General features: G+C 34.6%; 4 protein-coding genes across 7 annotated transcripts; 2 read left to right on the top strand and 2 right to left on the bottom strand.

Annotated features, from left to right (window-relative positions):
* The first annotated feature begins 1,094 nt into the window (after positions 1-1,094).
* LOC149398571 (heterodimeric geranylgeranyl pyrophosphate synthase small subunit 2, chloroplastic-like) lies at positions 1,095-2,388 on the top strand. The gene has a single exon (XM_089614009.1). It carries the CDS (start codon positions 1,199-1,201, stop codon positions 2,144-2,146), a length of 948 nt encoding a protein of 315 aa, XP_089470135.1. The 5' UTR covers positions 1,095-1,198; the 3' UTR covers positions 2,147-2,388.
* A 6,370-nt stretch (positions 2,389-8,758) lies between these two features.
* Positions 8,759-9,405, bottom strand: LOC149398572 (senescence regulator (Protein of unknown function, DUF584)). The gene has a single exon (XM_089614842.1). It carries the CDS (start codon positions 9,403-9,405, stop codon positions 8,926-8,928), a length of 480 nt encoding a protein of 159 aa, XP_089470968.1. The 3' UTR covers positions 8,759-8,925.
* LOC149398573 (ATP synthase gamma chain 2, chloroplastic-like) lies at positions 9,298-13,325 on the bottom strand. Of its 3 annotated transcripts, XM_089614838.1 has the most exons (4): positions 12,402-13,325; positions 12,123-12,317; positions 11,572-11,615; positions 9,401-9,430 (listed from the first exon to the last, which is right to left on the bottom strand). In XM_089614838.1, exons 1-2 carry the CDS (start codon positions 13,323-13,325, stop codon positions 12,123-12,125), a joined length of 1,119 nt encoding a protein of 372 aa, XP_089470964.1. In that variant the 3' UTR covers positions 9,401-9,430; positions 11,572-11,615. The 3 variants fall into 3 exon arrangements, with proteins under 3 accessions (XP_089470963.1, XP_089470964.1, XP_089470962.1); XM_089614837.1 differs by lacking the exon at positions 11,572-11,615 and having other exon boundaries at positions 9,298-9,430; XM_089614836.1 differs by lacking the exons at positions 9,401-9,430; positions 11,572-11,615 and adding an exon at positions 9,558-9,610.
* Positions 13,326-13,361: 36 nt separating this feature from the next.
* LOC149398574 (NADH:ubiquinone oxidoreductase, 17.2kDa subunit) lies at positions 13,362-15,913 on the top strand. 2 transcript variants are annotated; one of them, XM_089614840.1, is made up of 9 exons: positions 13,362-13,669; positions 14,078-14,134; positions 14,247-14,299; positions 14,519-14,570; positions 14,655-14,723; positions 14,814-14,873; positions 14,967-15,009; positions 15,124-15,150; positions 15,539-15,728. In XM_089614840.1, the coding sequence occupies exons 1-9, from the start codon at positions 13,462-13,464 to the stop codon at positions 15,600-15,602; spliced, it is 633 nt and encodes a 210-aa protein (XP_089470966.1). In that variant the 5' UTR covers positions 13,362-13,461; the 3' UTR covers positions 15,603-15,728. The 2 variants fall into 2 exon arrangements, with proteins under 2 accessions (XP_089470966.1, XP_089470965.1); XM_089614839.1 differs by lacking the exon at positions 14,967-15,009 and having other exon boundaries at positions 15,539-15,913.
* Positions 15,914-16,590: the final 677 nt, after the last annotated feature.

Raw genomic sequence — 16,590 nt, forward strand, 5'->3', positions numbered from 1 at the left:
ATTATTGTACCAAGTACCAACCACCATTATCATACTTACTATAATCATTCATTTGAATCGAGATGATGTGCTATATCTTCAGATACTAATATTAAAATCAATATGTGGCTTGAGTTTTTTTTTTTAATATCATATTCGGCTAGTGTCATATTCGGCTAGTGTCATATTCAGCTAGTGTAAAAGTGAAATAAAAAAAAGCTTCTCCATCAACCAAAAAAAAAAAGTGAAATTAAAAATCATTGCTTTGTTCGATATAGTAATCATGATTTTCACGACATTAAACGGTTGGATGTTAAATTGTTTGCCTATAATTAATCATATATAATTAATTAGTTTGACTGGAAATACTACATATGAATAGCAATATTTCTTAATATTGCAAAAGCTATAATATGAAAATGATTGTTCTGCTGACAGCAGCCCATATTTTCAAAGATTTCTTAAGCTTTATTTATTTTTTAATAGATATCTTTAATGCATGATGATAAAACAATAATATATAATAAAGTTTAAGAAATCATCATCTAAAACTAATATATTAGTAATATAGTCATTCTTTTTTTGTAACTTTATATTTATATTCATTATTTCAGAGGAACCTTGTCTCAGTTTCCTGAATTCAAAATCTGAAATTAGTGTGAGTTGATATACTCACCAGTCACCACTCTTTTCTATTTATATAATTTCTTTTATTATTTATTTGAAATGATTTCTGTATCTTGTTACTACTATACCCTTTTCATTTTATGAATGAGAGCAAATGATTGGTCCCTAGAACATTAGAAATATATGTTTATCCCATTTCAATAAAATAAAAATAAAAAATTGACTCTGTCACTGCATGTTTTTGTTACTAATTTGAAAAAACAAAGACATGAATCCCTTGATTTTTTCTTCTTCTAATTAAAGAGATAATATCGGCTTTACTATATTCAAGGATAATTTTTTTTGTTATCTCTTTATGGACATTTTTTTTTTGGTACCACGAGATTCACGATATCAAAAAAATATAACGGAGACAAAAGCCCACCAAACATATGCATTTGAAGGACAAACTCGGCATTATTGATCCCATATTTAACTACCCTTCTACTAGTACTTAAGTCACAAGTTGTCTCAAACCAAACTCATCATTTTTTTTTTCACACAAACTATTCATTTTTTCCCACTCTCCTTCTCCACAAAAGCTTCATCGTCCATGGCTTCTTTAAATCTCCAAATGCATGGCACCTCAAAACACACAAAAGTGTACGTGTCAAGAGCTTTTTCTCACCGTCGAGTGTTATCGAGTCGCGTGGCCACGAAAATCACCATGTCACAACAAAACCAACCACCTAGTTATTGTGAGTCCATTAGGGCTGATATCGAGGCCCATCTCAAACATGCCATTCCTATCAAACCTCCCCTTTCGGTTTTCGAGCCCATGCACCACTTGACCTTTTCCGCCCCACCCAACTCAAGCCCGGCCTTGTGTGTGGCCGCGTGTGAGCTTGTTGGCGGCCGTCGAAGCCAGGCCATGGCTGCGGCGGCCGCCCTGCACCTCATGCACGCGGCCACCTTCACCCACGAAAACCTTCCCTTGACTGACAGGCCAAAACTCGGGCCCAATTCCCTTTCCAAGATCGACCTGGAGGCCAGTCACGCTTTTAAGCCGAACATAGAACTTCTTATTCCGGACGCAATGGTTCCTTTTGCGTTTGAACTCTTGGCCACGTCGGATGTCGACCCAACCCAGAATACATCTGATCGAATCTTGAGAGTTATGGTAGAAATCACACGTGTCGTCGGATCACAAGGGATCATAGACGGCCAGTACCAAGAGATTGCAGTAGATCAACCAAACGATGATGACGATGGACAATCTGTCGTCGATTGGATCGACAACATGTGTCGAAAAAAAGAAGGTGCTTTACACGCTTGCGCAGCCGCGTGTGGGGCCATCCTAGGAGGTGCAAAAGACGAAGAAGTAGAGAAGCTGAGAAATTATGGTCTTTATATTGGAATGATTAAAGGGTACTCAAATAGGGTTGGAAGCAAAGGCAAAGAATTGGATAGAGTGGTAGAGCTAAGAAATTTGGCACAAGAGGAATTGGAGCACTTCAAGGGAAAAAAGGTTGAGGCAATTTCAAGCTTTCTCATTGGTTAATGTATTATGAATTAGTTGTTTTCACATATTCCATATATTTCTCTTTTTTTTTTCTTCATTGCTCAAATTTGCAATTGGTGTTTATGGAGATTGCAAAGAAGACAAGGTGGGCCATTGGAGCGTAAGGAGGACATGTGACTACTGATGTTATGTCATGCACAATATATGTCCAAAGTTTTGAGTTTTTGCTTTTTTCTAAGTATTACTCTATGAATTCATGAATAATGAGACTTTTGTTCAGCGTTCAGGCTGTGCTATTTACCTTAAAAAAAATGACGCTACCATTTTATATGATATCTTTAGCACCTCCTCGATGATAAAACTCATCAATAATTTAATCTCTCGGGATCTCAATAAGGCAACATATATATATGTATATATATGGTTTTTTTTTATAACTACAAATTTGTAAAGTTTTAGTACATTCTGTGTCATTTTGTAAACTGGATTTATTATTAGTAACAAAAATGAATAAATTGTATACCTACGTATATTAGTTACAATCAAGACGTAAAAATATAGTTTTCCCCGGCCCTTATTTTATAGATACAGATAAATGACATTTGTTGAAATATATAATCTATAGATTTTTTGTATTAATTAATTTGTCAAACTAACAAAAATTTAGTTAATTTAGGCGTTTTGGATTGCTGTATAATCAAAATTTGATAAACATTTAGTAAATAATCACAAATATGACTGACATTTCTGGTTTTTCTTTTCATAAAAATAAAATAGTGGAGTATTTACGTCAATTTAAACATGTAAATACGTGGATCTGACAATTTATCAAATATTTATCAAACGTTAGTTAATTAGCAATCTCAAAGTGAAAATATAGTTGTATACTAATGAACCCTTAAATCAAAACCTAAGAAATTAGACAGAAAAAACTATAAATTATATAGTCATATATATATATATATATATATATATATATATATATTAAATAATGATTAAAAATCGTTAATCATGAATACTTTTTTTTTCTTTATATATATATATTAAACAATTATTAAAAATCGTTAATCATGAATACTTTTTTCTTCTTTCTTACGTATCGATGTGTACTATAGAGTAGACACATATCGTGGAAGAAGATATCTATAAAGAAATATAAACAAGTGCACTATATCTTTTGTACGAGAGCAACATATATATCGTCACGTTCCCCTTTAGAAAAAGTGAAGCAATAATCTCTTAGTGCGTGCAAGGATAAAATGCACCTAGGGAATACCTTTGTTAAATACAGATTACTTATCTTATTCTGACATCCTATTATAATTTATTATCCTATGGCCAGTTCACTTATTAGAAATTATCTCAAATTATTAACATCTATATTAAATTGAAAAAAAAAAAATTCTGTTCACAAAATTAGCTAAGCTTCCTACAAAAAATGGTTAGCAGTTTTCCTCTCTTTTTTTTTTTCCTCCTCCAAAGTTAGTTTTACCTTAAATGTTCGCTATCAAGGTGCAAAAACAATATGGTTTTACCTTGAGTAGTACCAAGTGCCATAATCACAAACATATAAATGGGATGGTTATCTTGATGTAGCTACCATACTTGGCTAATCTGTAAAAACAAGCTTATATTGCCCGATAAAAAAATATATATTACAATTATACACGTGGCCGTTGAAAATAAAAACCTTCCACTCCACCCACGTTTCCCTTCCCATTTCTTTACTAAGAATTAGTGATATGTTTATAAATGCAAGGTTTTAGGGTTAGTAGAAGCATTTGCCAAACTATTCACAAGTGACGTGACTTCCCTTTTGGCTGTTAGCAATATTACAAATAATATTGATAGAAGAGTAAAAACAACGCAAGGAAAGTAAAATGTAGAACGTAAACTGGAAATGAAAAGAAAATGAAGTTGGCAAGGAAATGTCGAGGTCCGTTTGACTGTTTCTTTGAAACTTTTTATCGCTCTCCCACGAGTGTTGGATTTCGTGAGCGAAAGCCTCCCGGGATAGAACGACTACTAAGACGAGCAATGCACCACAAGACTCGGCTTCGGCGAACTAGAACCCGAGCGTCAGAACTACCACCGGACTGCAAACAAAGAAAACAATTTTGAAGAGAGGGAGAGAGGATTCGTTTTTAGTGTGTTCAGAATGAGAGAACTGGAGGCTATTTATAGCCGAACCAAGGAGTGGTTACACGAATTTGAACCACTAGACGTTCAACCATAATAGCCCAATTAAAACATTAATGCTCGTCGTTTATGAACGTTAAACACCTCGCCACCACGCATAACGTCCATGGCAAAACGTCTCCATTAAAGAACCGGTTAAATGCAATTAACCCAAGCAAAACCGTACCAGTTTAAATCCCATAACAAAAATAGAATTAAAACAATTCGGAAGTGAATTTTTCAATAAAAAGATAAGGATTGGTCCAAGGCCCAAGCCCGAGACCGAGACATTCCCGAAACCCGGGCCCGTGCCCGGCTCGGCGGCGGCGCGCGTGTATGTGCGCGCGAGGGGTTAAGAGCTAACCCACCCACACTCTCCTCTCTTGCACTTCCTTATCCACTGAAGAAATAGGATAATATATAAACATTAAATAACACACGTAACCAACTCATGTGGGACTATTGCAATTCACTTCATCTACACAAAACAAATGTGTTCTTTAGCATACTTTGAACATCAATTTCTCATTCATTATAGTAATGATTTTGGCAAATAAATAATCATTTTTATACCCGTCGCAACGAGGAATAAGAATACGCGAGAATTAACAAATTCCGATGAGTGGACCTCACTCACATATTAGCCACAAATCACCCATACACTTGTATATAAATCCTCTTTATTTACAATTCTTCCAACATTGGCAATGGTTTCAAGACTGATTGTTAGCCAGATTTCAATATGCCAAAAAATTTGAACTTTATTTCAATAACTGTTAATCAAATTTCAATAATGTTAACCAGATTTCACAAATTGTTAACCAGATTTCAAAAACTGATAATCAGATTTCAAAAAGTGCTGACTAGATTTCAATAACTGTTAATAAGATTTTAATTATTGTTGATAGATGCGGAACACAAGGGTATTTTTGTGTGGAGAAAATGAAAACAGTTATTGCCGAAATATTTTGAAAACATGAGTGATATATGTAAATTAACGTACGTGTTAGTTTAGTTATGTAGTATCATATACAAGGTTAGAGTTTTTAAGTGGATATTGTACGTGATAGTGGCTTTTTAAACTAATCGCAAAAATAGCTTGTTTAAAAATCTTATCGTAAAAATAATGTTTTTCAAGATATAAATAATCATTTTTCTATGCTTACAGATTTTATAAATAAAATTTGTCTTGGGCTCTATTTAACTTCTATTGTTTAGAGTTTCATTTATAAGTCAAATAATCTCAAATAACTATTTATCATTATAAAATATACTATTTTTGAAAATTCTTAGGCAATCACTGCTATTTTAGAAATGTTGTTCTTCAAAATTGCGATTACTGTAATTTTCCCAACTTTTTTATTCATGCCCCTGAAAAAGTCATGGCTCTTCCACAGATCATAGAGAAAGAGGAGAACAAAATGAGACACATAAAGAAAAATTTATGAAGCAAAATTAGGATTGATATAAAATTTACTAGTTAAAAATTAATGTAGATGCATTTTGAATGTATTATTAGGTAGGTGAAAATAAAAAAATGTATTATTATTCACTCTTTTTATTTTCTTTTGTTTTTCTTAAGGGGAGTTTTATCTATATTATTACCTGAATTCACGAGGTTAAAACGATATTAACGTATAACTCTATTGAAAATAATATTACGTTACTGTTAAATTTTCAAATTACATAAGCATACAAAAGATGAGACATAAAATGTCATAACTATCATTTTGGCATATAATATAATTGGATGTCGAGTGTGTAATGATACATCATTTCAATATGTGATTATCTATCTGTATTATATTTAAAAAAAATATCAATGATCTCGTATAATCCCTTTGATTATTTGATGTCGGAGTTGAACAAAAGGTAAGATAAGGTATAATATAATCAAGTTGGTGATATGTCTCTTTCAGGTTTAATTGCACTTCTTTTGTCTACTAATCAATTTTAATTTATTGCGTAATTTTTTACTTTATAAATAGCTTAATCATCTTCATCTACGTACGCCAAAAATCCTACAAATGTACTCAAGATAAGGATATATAACAAAAATAAAAATAAAAACCTCGTCACTGTAAGAAGGAATACGCAGAATTTCATAGTACTATCAACACGTAATTTTTGACCCACATGAAGTAACAAGTATATACACAAGTTTAAATCGTTAATTTGACTAGTACCTTAGAAAATAGGCTAGTAATTTCTAATAATGAAATTATGGATTTATTATGAAGTCAATCAAATCCATTGTTGATATAAAATACAAGCTCAATAGACTAGTAAAATGGAATGTCAACCAAATTTGTACACATGCATTATTCTTGTTTTTAGGATTTTATGAAGGCAATGGTTGGTACGGTATATGTCTCCGAGTTCTGAGCACGGACCATTTTCTTTTCCGAAAAGAAATATGCAAGTCTTTTCTTTTCGTGCTGAATTGTTGGCACCAATCCTACATTTTGTCTCTACGCACCAAGAAAAAAAGGGGTTCCGCGAGTTTGAATGCCATTCATCTTTCTTTGCTCGGAATCCCCTTCTCGTAAGTTGTCTATGTCTAACGGCGCTGCCTCTTTGGGTAGATCCGGCAACATGTTTTTGGACGAATCCTTTTCTAGTTCTTTTGGGCTTGGGTACACAATACGGTATTTGGGTCATCCTCGCACCAGAGCCCGTTAAGCCTTAAAGCGACATAGGCAATCACCTTAGGCCTCACATTCAAAGACTCCAGTTTACTTTATGTTTAAGTCTCATTTTTTCTAAAAAGTTAATATAAAAAGGCCACAATTTGAATTTTTTTATTTAAGAGCCGATTATTTTATATAAAAAGGCCTTAATTGAAAGATGCCTTAATTGAAAGCACGATTTTTAATTCAAAAAATTAGAAAAATAGTCAACTTAAACTTTGATATTGCTAAATAGTCAAGCTTTGGTAAATATTAGGTAAATAGCCATAAATGATGACGTGGCATAATATGACAATGGCTATTTACTTGATATTTACGTTTGTAAATATATAAAAATGGCTATTTACCTAATATTTACCTAACCTTGGCTATTTAGCAATTTTCAACGTTTAAGTTGGCTATTTTGCTAAATTACCCTTTTTGTCCCCACGTCTTCGAGATCAGAGCGTACTCGGAGGCTAACGGTGTGTAGAAATTGATTGTCTTTGGATTTTTAGCTCCATATTCTATGTTATAACTCTTATTGTGATCATGGTTTTGTTATGGTTATCTGTTAGGTTTTGATCATTCACAATAGAGTTTTGTATGGTTTTGTGACTCCGTGTTTATATTTGTACTTGAATGTCCATGTTTGTGGTCGATGGTCCTCGGGGTGTTTGGGTTATCAACCTTTAAGATTATTATAAAAGAGACATGTGATCTGCTATCATTTGATTCTAGTTTTGATATCTAGAGATCCTGGTCTTTCTTATTCAAAGATGTTTGATAAAAAAAAATATACAAATAAAAAGTAGTCCTCAATAAATTGTATACAAAAGGGTATAAAGGGTAGAAGGGCCGATCCAAAACTATTATGTGGCCTTAGGCAAGAATGAAAAAAATAAGGCTTTATATTGTAAAGAAATTGAGACTTGAACATATTAGCTTCTTTTTAAAAAAAAAAAAAAAAATTTGAGGCCTTTTACACCTCGTAAAATTAGAGGCATTTTTTTATATGATGAAGAAAAATATTTAAACCTTTTTCACTTTAAATTTGAGGCCTTACGCCATTGCCTAAGCGGCTTAAGGCTGAGGCGGGCCGTGAAAGACAGTCATTCTATTTTCTTTTCACTAAGAGAACTCATATAGTTTAGGGAGATTCAATTTATAAAGACTACAATACAACCCGTCCTCGTATGAACGTTTATGTTTCGGCTCATCTTCGACGCGATGAATTTAGGTTACTCTGGTTTTGATAATTTCTATAATATTGTTAGGCGTATGGGTTCTGTGAACTAATTAAACATGGTATACAGGACAAAAATGGACTTAAAACGTTTAGAATTTGCCTGAACGGTTCGGTGTATATTTCTCAAGAGGTTGAAACGTGCAATAAATGCGATAAACATATTTGAGGAGTCACGTAGAACCATACATTGATAACTTGAATTTTATGGGATAGTACTCTTTGTTTTTTTATGCGATAGTACTTAACATCCCTTTCATTTTTTTATGCAGGACAATAAGATAATATATCGCACGTGAACTAGAAAACTAAAATCACCCAATTTAATTTACATGCTTATCATAGAGGATAATTAGATTAGACCTTCTCAAAGCAATGTAAAAAAATTGTTGAAAAAAGTAAAAAAAAAAAAAAAAAAAAAAAAAAAAAAAAAAAAACACACACACACACACACACACACACATTAATTGGAGAGATACAAGCTTAGCATTTCCAAATTCTACCCTTGAGAATATAAAGCAGAACAACTAAGAACCACAAACAAGGAATCTCGAATCAAACTAAGCTAATAAACTAACTAGACACTACTATTATAATATACTTCTATACAATCACATATTGACATTGTCAAAATTAATTGAGAGAAACTAAACTGAGCTACTACTATACTACTAACCCAATTAACAATATAATAATATTTTCATGATGAGAGACAAGAGAGAGATCTACAGTGACTCAAGAAAACCAGTCTTGGAAAGAACAGCATTTCTCACCTTGCTCAAATCCCTTCCTTTCAAAGTCCTTCCGGCGCCTTCAAACACCGAGAACGACGATATCTGGTTCTTCGCAAGCCTCCTCGCAATGAACTCATGAGGTGGCAACTTCTGATCATAATCATCATCATCATCGTCCTCGTCATCGTCCTCGTCATCGTGACCATGACCGTGCCACGTGGCACTATTCCCCGAGGCCTTATTGGCTATGCTGAGCGGCGCTGATTGGCGAGGAGTCTTGAGAGCCTCGTGGCCGGCCCTCGGGACCGCCCGCGCCTTGGTGGCGGAGACGCGCGACGATGACGTGTCACTCGAAGAGCAGCCGCGGGAAGTTACTGATTTGCCCTTCAACACAGACCAAACATCTTCCTCCTCGAAATCGCCGTTTCCCTGTCTGGTTCTCTGTCTGAATAGGCCATACTTGTCTTCCATTGTCGCTGATATTCAAGTGTATCAACTGAAGAAATGGAATCCAAAAGCAAGAGAAAAAGGAGAAGCTTTATTACTAGATATAAATAATACAGGGGAAGGGTTTTGGGTTTTGGGTTTTGAGAGGAAAAAAGATTGAAGCTTTACCTTTGAGATGGTTGAAGGGTCTTGGTGATATAAGTAGAATTTATGAAGAAGCCAAACCAGACTATGGGAAATGAAGGGCAATGAGGGGAAAATAATTGAAGGCAAACAAAAAATTGAAATAAAAGAAGTGAAGTACAAGACAGATTCTTCAAAGTTGATAGAGTCTCAAAGTAATTTTATTTTTTCTCTTGGTCCCTGAAAGTCTGACTTTGATAGCGAAAGCTTAGGAAAACAATGAGTATTAGCCTTTTTTCACCAAGCCAACGAAATTAGCATAATGATGAATTATAATAATAACAATAATAAATTCTTGTTTCTAGCCTTGAATTCAGTTCAGCAGAAACACAAAATGAAAATGAGTGAATCCAACGCTGGTTTGTTTGTTGAGCATAAGTAGAATATGGTTTTGCATTAAATACGGGAATTGTGAAAAATCCCAAATTACAACTCAGCAATGATATATTTCACGATTTAATGATAAAATTCCTAACCAACTTGATTTCCCTGTGGCAGCCATGCATGTGGACAATTTGAGTATAGGTTAATATTTTAATCATTTGCAAAAAAAAATATGTAAACAGAATCCAAGTACATATTAGCTGGAATTAAGAGCTGTGCTTAGAAATCATGGGACACTTGTAAACTTATAATTTTCGTAGATAACTAATCTAATTATGAAAATAATTCTGCATTAAAAAAAATTGAAAAGTAGGCAAATGATAGTTGTTTGTTAAAAAGTATTACTTGGGAACTCATGGGAAAATAGACAACCCTTTTTTGCTGGCCAACTTTTCGGCCTATTTAAATATATATATATATATATATATATATATATATATATATATATATATATATATATATTTATTTATGATTGTTTAATAACAAATAAATAAAGCACCCAGTTTTCTAATTCAAGTTCCATAACTTCACTGCACATATTATTGTTTTAAGAGGAATTTGAAACAATACCAAGGAAAATCGTCTAGCTCTGTTTCTTCTAATGAAAAACTTAGAAAAGAAAAATGGACTAAAAATGAATTTGATACTTTTACTTTGTGGAAAATTCTGTGTGCTCGGATGTTGCAGTGATGACAAAAGTGACTAACCGCAATAAATAATTTTGTATTGGAGCTTAGGACCAAATTGGTGATTGAAAGTGAGATCTTCACACACACAAATAAATAAATACTATAAATAATTAAGATATATAGGAATGTCCTGTTTTCATTCCATGCGAACATCATGCTTTTATTTGAGAAAGCCGTCATTAAAATTCAAAGAACTTGGATGAAAAACCGTCAACTTAAGAGACAAAAAGAGCTTTTTCACTATACCAATCAGCATATGCCAAATATGCATTTTTTTTTTCCTTCTTCACGAAATCCTTATTTATTTACTTAAGAAACAAGTCTAATAGTTATGCTAAGAACTCTATCCCACAACAAAACTCATGTCGCATAATTATGAAAGTTTAGTTTTCTATCAAATTGGGGTCATATAATATATTACTGTGAAGCCAACACTTAAAAAGGAAAGAAATAAAAAGAAAAAGTTGGCCAGCTTTGTATTAGTTTAGAACTTGCACAACTGTATATAACATGATAAAGAATAACCAAGAAAATAATAAAGAAATAGCACCAAGCATAATCTAAAAAGAAAATGATTGTTGGGTGATAATGGTAAGGTGACTCTAATAATATTTTGTATTATATATGTACGTAAAATGGGAAAGTGACAAAAGATAGCTGAGAAATGTAGGCCATTGAATTGGGAAAAGAGAGAAGAAATTGACAAAACCTGGTTTTCATTTTTTACTTGTCCAGAATATATAATGAAGAGGTTACTTCTCCTACGTTACTGCTGTTACCTTCAGTTTGTCTGTTTTCTATTTTTTTTTTTTTTTTTTTTTTTTTTTTTGGAGCGTAGCAAGTTAAAAATATATAGTTCTTTTCTTTCCAAATTTGTTAATGGAAAAAACAAACGAAAATATGGCACAAGGGTTAAAATAGCAGAGATTAGTACCTTGGTGACTCCAGAATCCATTTTCTTCTTGACCAATGAAAATTCTGTGCACGTGCTGTGTCGTTTAATATTTTTGAGTAATTATATATTTTTGGAAGAATATGTGACTTGTTTTACAATCAAGTGAAGATATGCCATGTAAAAGATTTTAATTTTTTTTTTTTTTTTTTTTGGGTTCAATCTCATTCGAGAATTGGCCTAGACTAGAGCATTGTACAGTGTAATCTTGCAGTATTTCTAAATTTTTCTTTTAAATGAATCTTTTTGTTTCCGCAAATATAATGAATAAAAAAACAAACAAATGCATTCATAAATTCAAAAACTTTCATCAGTTTTATATCCTGCCTCATAGCCAAAAAAAAAAAAAAAAAATTGAAAGCCCCAAATTATCTGCAACTAGTTTGGTCACGACTAATGAGTACAAAGCAGCTCTAAATTCTTCTTCTAAGCAAAATCAGAACCTAAACATCTAGTCAAATCAAAATCCTGCCCCATAATCCTAATCCCATCACTATCATCGTTAAGAATAATGAATAATTAGCATCATTTACCTAATCCAAGTCTCTTAGAGCCTCGGCTCCTGCGACGATCTCTAGAATCTCGCCGGTGATCTTCGCTTGTCGTTGCCGATTTAACGATCTCGAGAGGCTCTTCCCGAGCTCGTCGGCGTTCTCTGTAGCGTTGCTCATCGCAGTCATTCTAGACGCCAGCTCGCTCGCCGTTGATTCTTGGAGTACCCTCAAAACCTGTCAAAATCAACCGTTAAAAAATAATAATGATTATGATAATCAAATTAATTGATTGAAGTGATTATCAGGATAGAGTCTGACCTGAGAATTTAGGTATAGTGGCAACATGGCGTCGAGAATCTGATCTGGATCTTGTTCGAACTCCAAAATCGGAGGCAAAAGCTCGCTGTTTGTTCTTTTTCTCACACTGATTTCTCTCTCTACGCTTAGCTTTCCTTCTTTGCTTGTTAGCCTAAAAGACTCGTCTTCCAGTGAATCGACGATCTCGTTCTTCTTCAATGGAAGCAATGTCTGTATCTTAGGTTCGAATTTCAGTAACGATATGAACTTCGTGTACACCAGCTCGACTTTGTCGACCTCTTCGGCGAAGAACATCGAGAAGAGGATATCGGCGATGACCTGGGCTTCTTTCGCCGTCGGGGAGCTTCCGACCTCGACGCACCTGACTTCGTCGTCGGAGTATCTCCGTCGGAAATGAGAGCTCCCTTTCTTTCCGACGCTGATCAATCGACACTCCAATCCGAGGCTCTTCAGCTCCGAGATCCGACTCTCGGCCTTCTTGACCACCGCGGCGTTGAGCCCTCCGCATAGTCCGCGATCCGTAGTGAAAACCACGACGGCGATCTTTTTCGCCGGCCTAGGGTTCGTCAGCGGCGATCCGGTATCTCCGTGGACTTCGGCGAACTCGCGGAAGAGGTCGGCGAGGGTTTGGGCGAAGGGGCGTCCGTTGACTACGGCCTCCTGGGCGCGGCGGACTCTGGCGGCGGAGACGAGCTTCATCGCCTCGGTGATCTTCTGAGTGCTCTTAACGGAGTCGATTCGCGCGCGTATCTCTCGGAGTCCGCAGCGAATTTCTAGGGTTTTCGGAGACCGGAAGTGGCGAAGCGGTCTCGGCACGGAGATTGAGAAAGACATCGACGGAATCGAGAGAGACGGAGATATGGAAAATGTTCGGATTTTTTTAGGGTTTTGAAGAGAAAGATAGTGAAGTTCTATCGCCGCCATGGCTGTGAGCTTGGGAATCGTTATCGGAGTTCTACCGCCAAAGCTCTGTTTTTTTAAGTTTTTCTCTTACCGCTTAGCAAAAATTAAAAACGATTAAAACCAAAATGACTGTTTTACCCTTTCCCGAATAAACGACATGTTATTCCCATCGTCGTTTCTTCATAATTACAAGTCATTTCTCTCCCTCCGTTTGTACTCATTTGTGATCGGAAGAAAAAAAAAATTAAGAAAAATGTCGAAGCTCTTCTCGAAGATTTCTGCGTTCTTCAGAAACAAGGATTTCATGGGAGTAGATAAAGCTGGGAATCGATATTTCGCAAGGAAAGAAGAGATTGATGGTGTGAGTAAGTGGGTTCTAATTTTTTTTATTTATTTATATTTCACAATTCTTGTTCTCGATTCACCTTTTATTATTATTATTATTATCTGTCTCTTTTAGGTCATTCTTCGAATCGAATCGTTGTTTCGAAGCTGAAACATTTTTCCAAGTGAATTACCCTACTAAGAATGAACTCAATGACTTAATGATGAGGGAATTGAAAAAGAAATGATCGTGTAACTTTATGTTCATGAATTGAACTCAGTGAGGTTGATTAACTTGAAAGGCTTTATTTTGATTTTTTAAATGGATTTGACTAACCATTTCGAAGTCGGTAATGATTTGTGCCTATGAAACCACATCACCATAGATATCTAATTTCTGTGTTGGAATTTTCAATGCTGTGTCTCACGGTTTTGGTTCTGCAATGTAGTGAAGAATAAAAGATGGGTTGAATTCAAAGGAGAGGATGATCCAACTTCGATTCCAGGTCTTTTTTTTTTTTAGTATAATTCTTTTCTTTTTCTCATCCATATCTCATTAGACGAATTTTTTTTTTTTCACTCCTTTAAGCAATCAATCAAATTTTTTCTTTCTTTTAGTTGAATGGATATGCTGGCTAAACGGTCAACGCAAGAAAGCCCCAACAACAGAGGTATTTTTTTTCCCTCTATTTTCCGATGTATATATTTCGCAGGCCTGTGTTTACGAAATCATATTCTTCTGAGTTCTGACTTGAGGCTAAATTTGAACTCATTTAAATTCCATATGGCTTGTTACTTCATAAGCACTTGGTCACCTAAGCTATTGCAAAGTTACTGTTTTTTTTTTTGGTCAAACAGCCTTTGACTCGATGATTCATGGGTTCGTTCAGGAAATGGAAGAGTTGGCAACGAGGCGTGAACGAGTTCGCCAGAATGTCGCTCGTAATAGTTCTTCGGCTCTCATTAATGTTTTAGTCTCGGACTGTGATTTCGCGTTTTCTCAATCCATTGTTGTTCTTGTTGTAGTTCTGAAGAAAGAAGAAGAGGAAAAGAATCTCAAACAAGGCAATACCCGAAAAAGCTCTACGATCATAGGTTAGCAATATATACATACACGCATACATATATATATATATATAGGCTTTTCGTTTTTGCTCAAGTCTTTCGCTGCCGATCACGCAACAGGAAAATCTGCCGTGCCAGACTTGAAAAGCTTCGTTCGGAAATTTCCATCAACTTCCAAAGGTATCTTCTTTTTTTTTACTCAATAAACCATCATAATAAACCAATTTACCAGTCTCTCTCACACATTGTGTATATTTATATGATCTCTCGAAGACCATGAAGCCGAGGAAGAAGCCGATACCCGTAAAGGACCGAGGTATGGTATCAGAAGAAAGCTTTGAGATTTTTAATTGTTTCAATTTCGAATTCAATCGCGGGGTTTTTTTTTTTTTTTATGTTTCTAATTTACTTTTTTTTTATATATAAACAGGAATCGAAGTAAAATGGCAGCTCAAGAGTAAGTTCATACACACTATGTGATTAAAGAGTCGCATTCAGTCATTCATGGCTTTTCCAATGTGATTAAAACCCCGAGCCAGGGGAACGGGATTATCCAATAAAAAGACCCACTTGCCAGATTAACTCAGAAAATTTACCCAAAAATATTTACTTTTACCGTGTTTTATGATTTGTTCTCTCTTTTTTTTCTTCTTCTTTTTTGTATATGGCCCTCCTGAATAATTTTTTTTTTTTTACATACCCAGTACAAAAATTAGAAAAATCAGATTTGCTCCCTCGAGTGCAAATCCTTGCACCGTCCTTGGTGATATGTACTAATAGGAGATTATGGGACAAAAAAATAAATCCAATTATATATATATTTATGTTAACTACTTTTTTTTCAGATCTTCAGAGCCAACGGGGTCTGGAGCGACGTACAAGCCGGGGACGTGGCAACCTCCGACATGAACTCGTATTTAGGTTTTTTTATTTTCTCTTCTTATTTTCTAAAGAGAAAGAGACGATCGGCGGATTTTCTCCGAGGTCTTTCAAAGACCGAAGTATTGTTCTTTTTTTGGCAACAAATGCAACGCATTTTTTCTTGTTGTAACATGAGAAACTATTATAGATTTTTTTTAGGGTACATGTTTTGGTGTTATTTGCTCTGACGCCATGGATTTTTTTTCTTCATCTGTTTGTTTAAAAGCAAAACTTTGATATCCCCAGTCTGCAATCAAAGTTGCAGAAAATGATTAAAAGTGATTTTACTCTGATTCCAATCTTAACCTTTGTCAATTAAGCTATACGTTATGATCAGACCAGATATTAAAATGTAATGAAAAGTCTGATTTTCTAGACATATATCATTCATTTGAATAAATCGTGTCGTTTATGATTTTCGACATTTGTTGTCATTTTTGGAAAGAAAAAAAATAGTGAAACGGCGAATAATTATTTTGCTTTATCAAGTAAAAAATAGTTTTACTATTGATAGATATTTGAGATATATGTTATGTGGCATGGTATAATTTCTTTTAGAAATTGTTAAACATGTAGTTTGAACAATTTTACAAAATAAAGTTGACCAAATGTACTATGCATTCTATAAAAGGAAAGTTGACCAAATTTACTCGAAGCCATGACCAATTCTCCATCTATTTATTATTTACTTTGAAGCAAGTTTCAACCATTATGGGACGGTGTTGAGAGTTGAACCAGTGGCGGATCCAGAACTTGAAAAGAGGGGGGCCAAAATTCAGTTTAGGCTGAAAAAAAAAAAAAAAATAAATAAATTGTTCAAGGGGGGCCAGGCCACTTGACCCCACCACCTGGGTCCGCCCGTGGTTGAACATGACTCGCCGCTTGTGTTGAGTGCCTACAAATTATAAGATTTGAGAGTTGAACATGACTCGCCGCTTGTGTTGAGTGCCTACAAATTATTAGAGAAATTTCATAA

This window comes from Urtica dioica, chromosome 5 (genome assembly GCF_054948205.1).
Source record: "Urtica dioica subsp. dioica isolate 48M chromosome 5, U.dioica_male_clone48M_v1_H2, whole genome shotgun sequence".
Taxonomy (NCBI): Eukaryota; Viridiplantae; Streptophyta; class Magnoliopsida; order Rosales; family Urticaceae; genus Urtica; species Urtica dioica.

Bases quoted from the DNA above. Each gene is read 5' to 3' on its own strand.
- LOC149398571 (XM_089614009.1), top strand. From the start codon at position 1,199: ATGGCTTCTTTAAATCTCCAAATGCATGGCACCTCAAAACACACAAAA.
- LOC149398572 (XM_089614842.1), bottom strand. From the start codon at position 9,405: ATGGAAGACAAGTATGGCCTATTCAGACAGAGAACCAGACAGGGAAAC.
- LOC149398573 (XM_089614837.1), bottom strand. From the start codon at position 13,325: ATGGCGGCGATAGAACTTCACTATCTTTCTCTTCAAAACCCTAAAAAA. The intron at 12,318-12,401 runs GTCAGACTCTAT...TGATTTTGACAG, and splicing joins CACTATACCTAAATTCTCAG to GTTTTGAGGGTACTCCAAGA.
- LOC149398574 (XM_089614839.1), top strand. From the start codon at position 13,462: ATGTTATTCCCATCGTCGTTTCTTCATAATTACAAGTCATTTCTCTCC. The intron at 14,135-14,246 runs GTCTTTTTTTTT...TCTTTCTTTTAG, and splicing joins TGATCCAACTTCGATTCCAG to TTGAATGGATATGCTGGCTA. The intron at 14,300-14,518 runs GTATTTTTTTTC...GGGTTCGTTCAG, and splicing joins AGAAAGCCCCAACAACAGAG to GAAATGGAAGAGTTGGCAAC.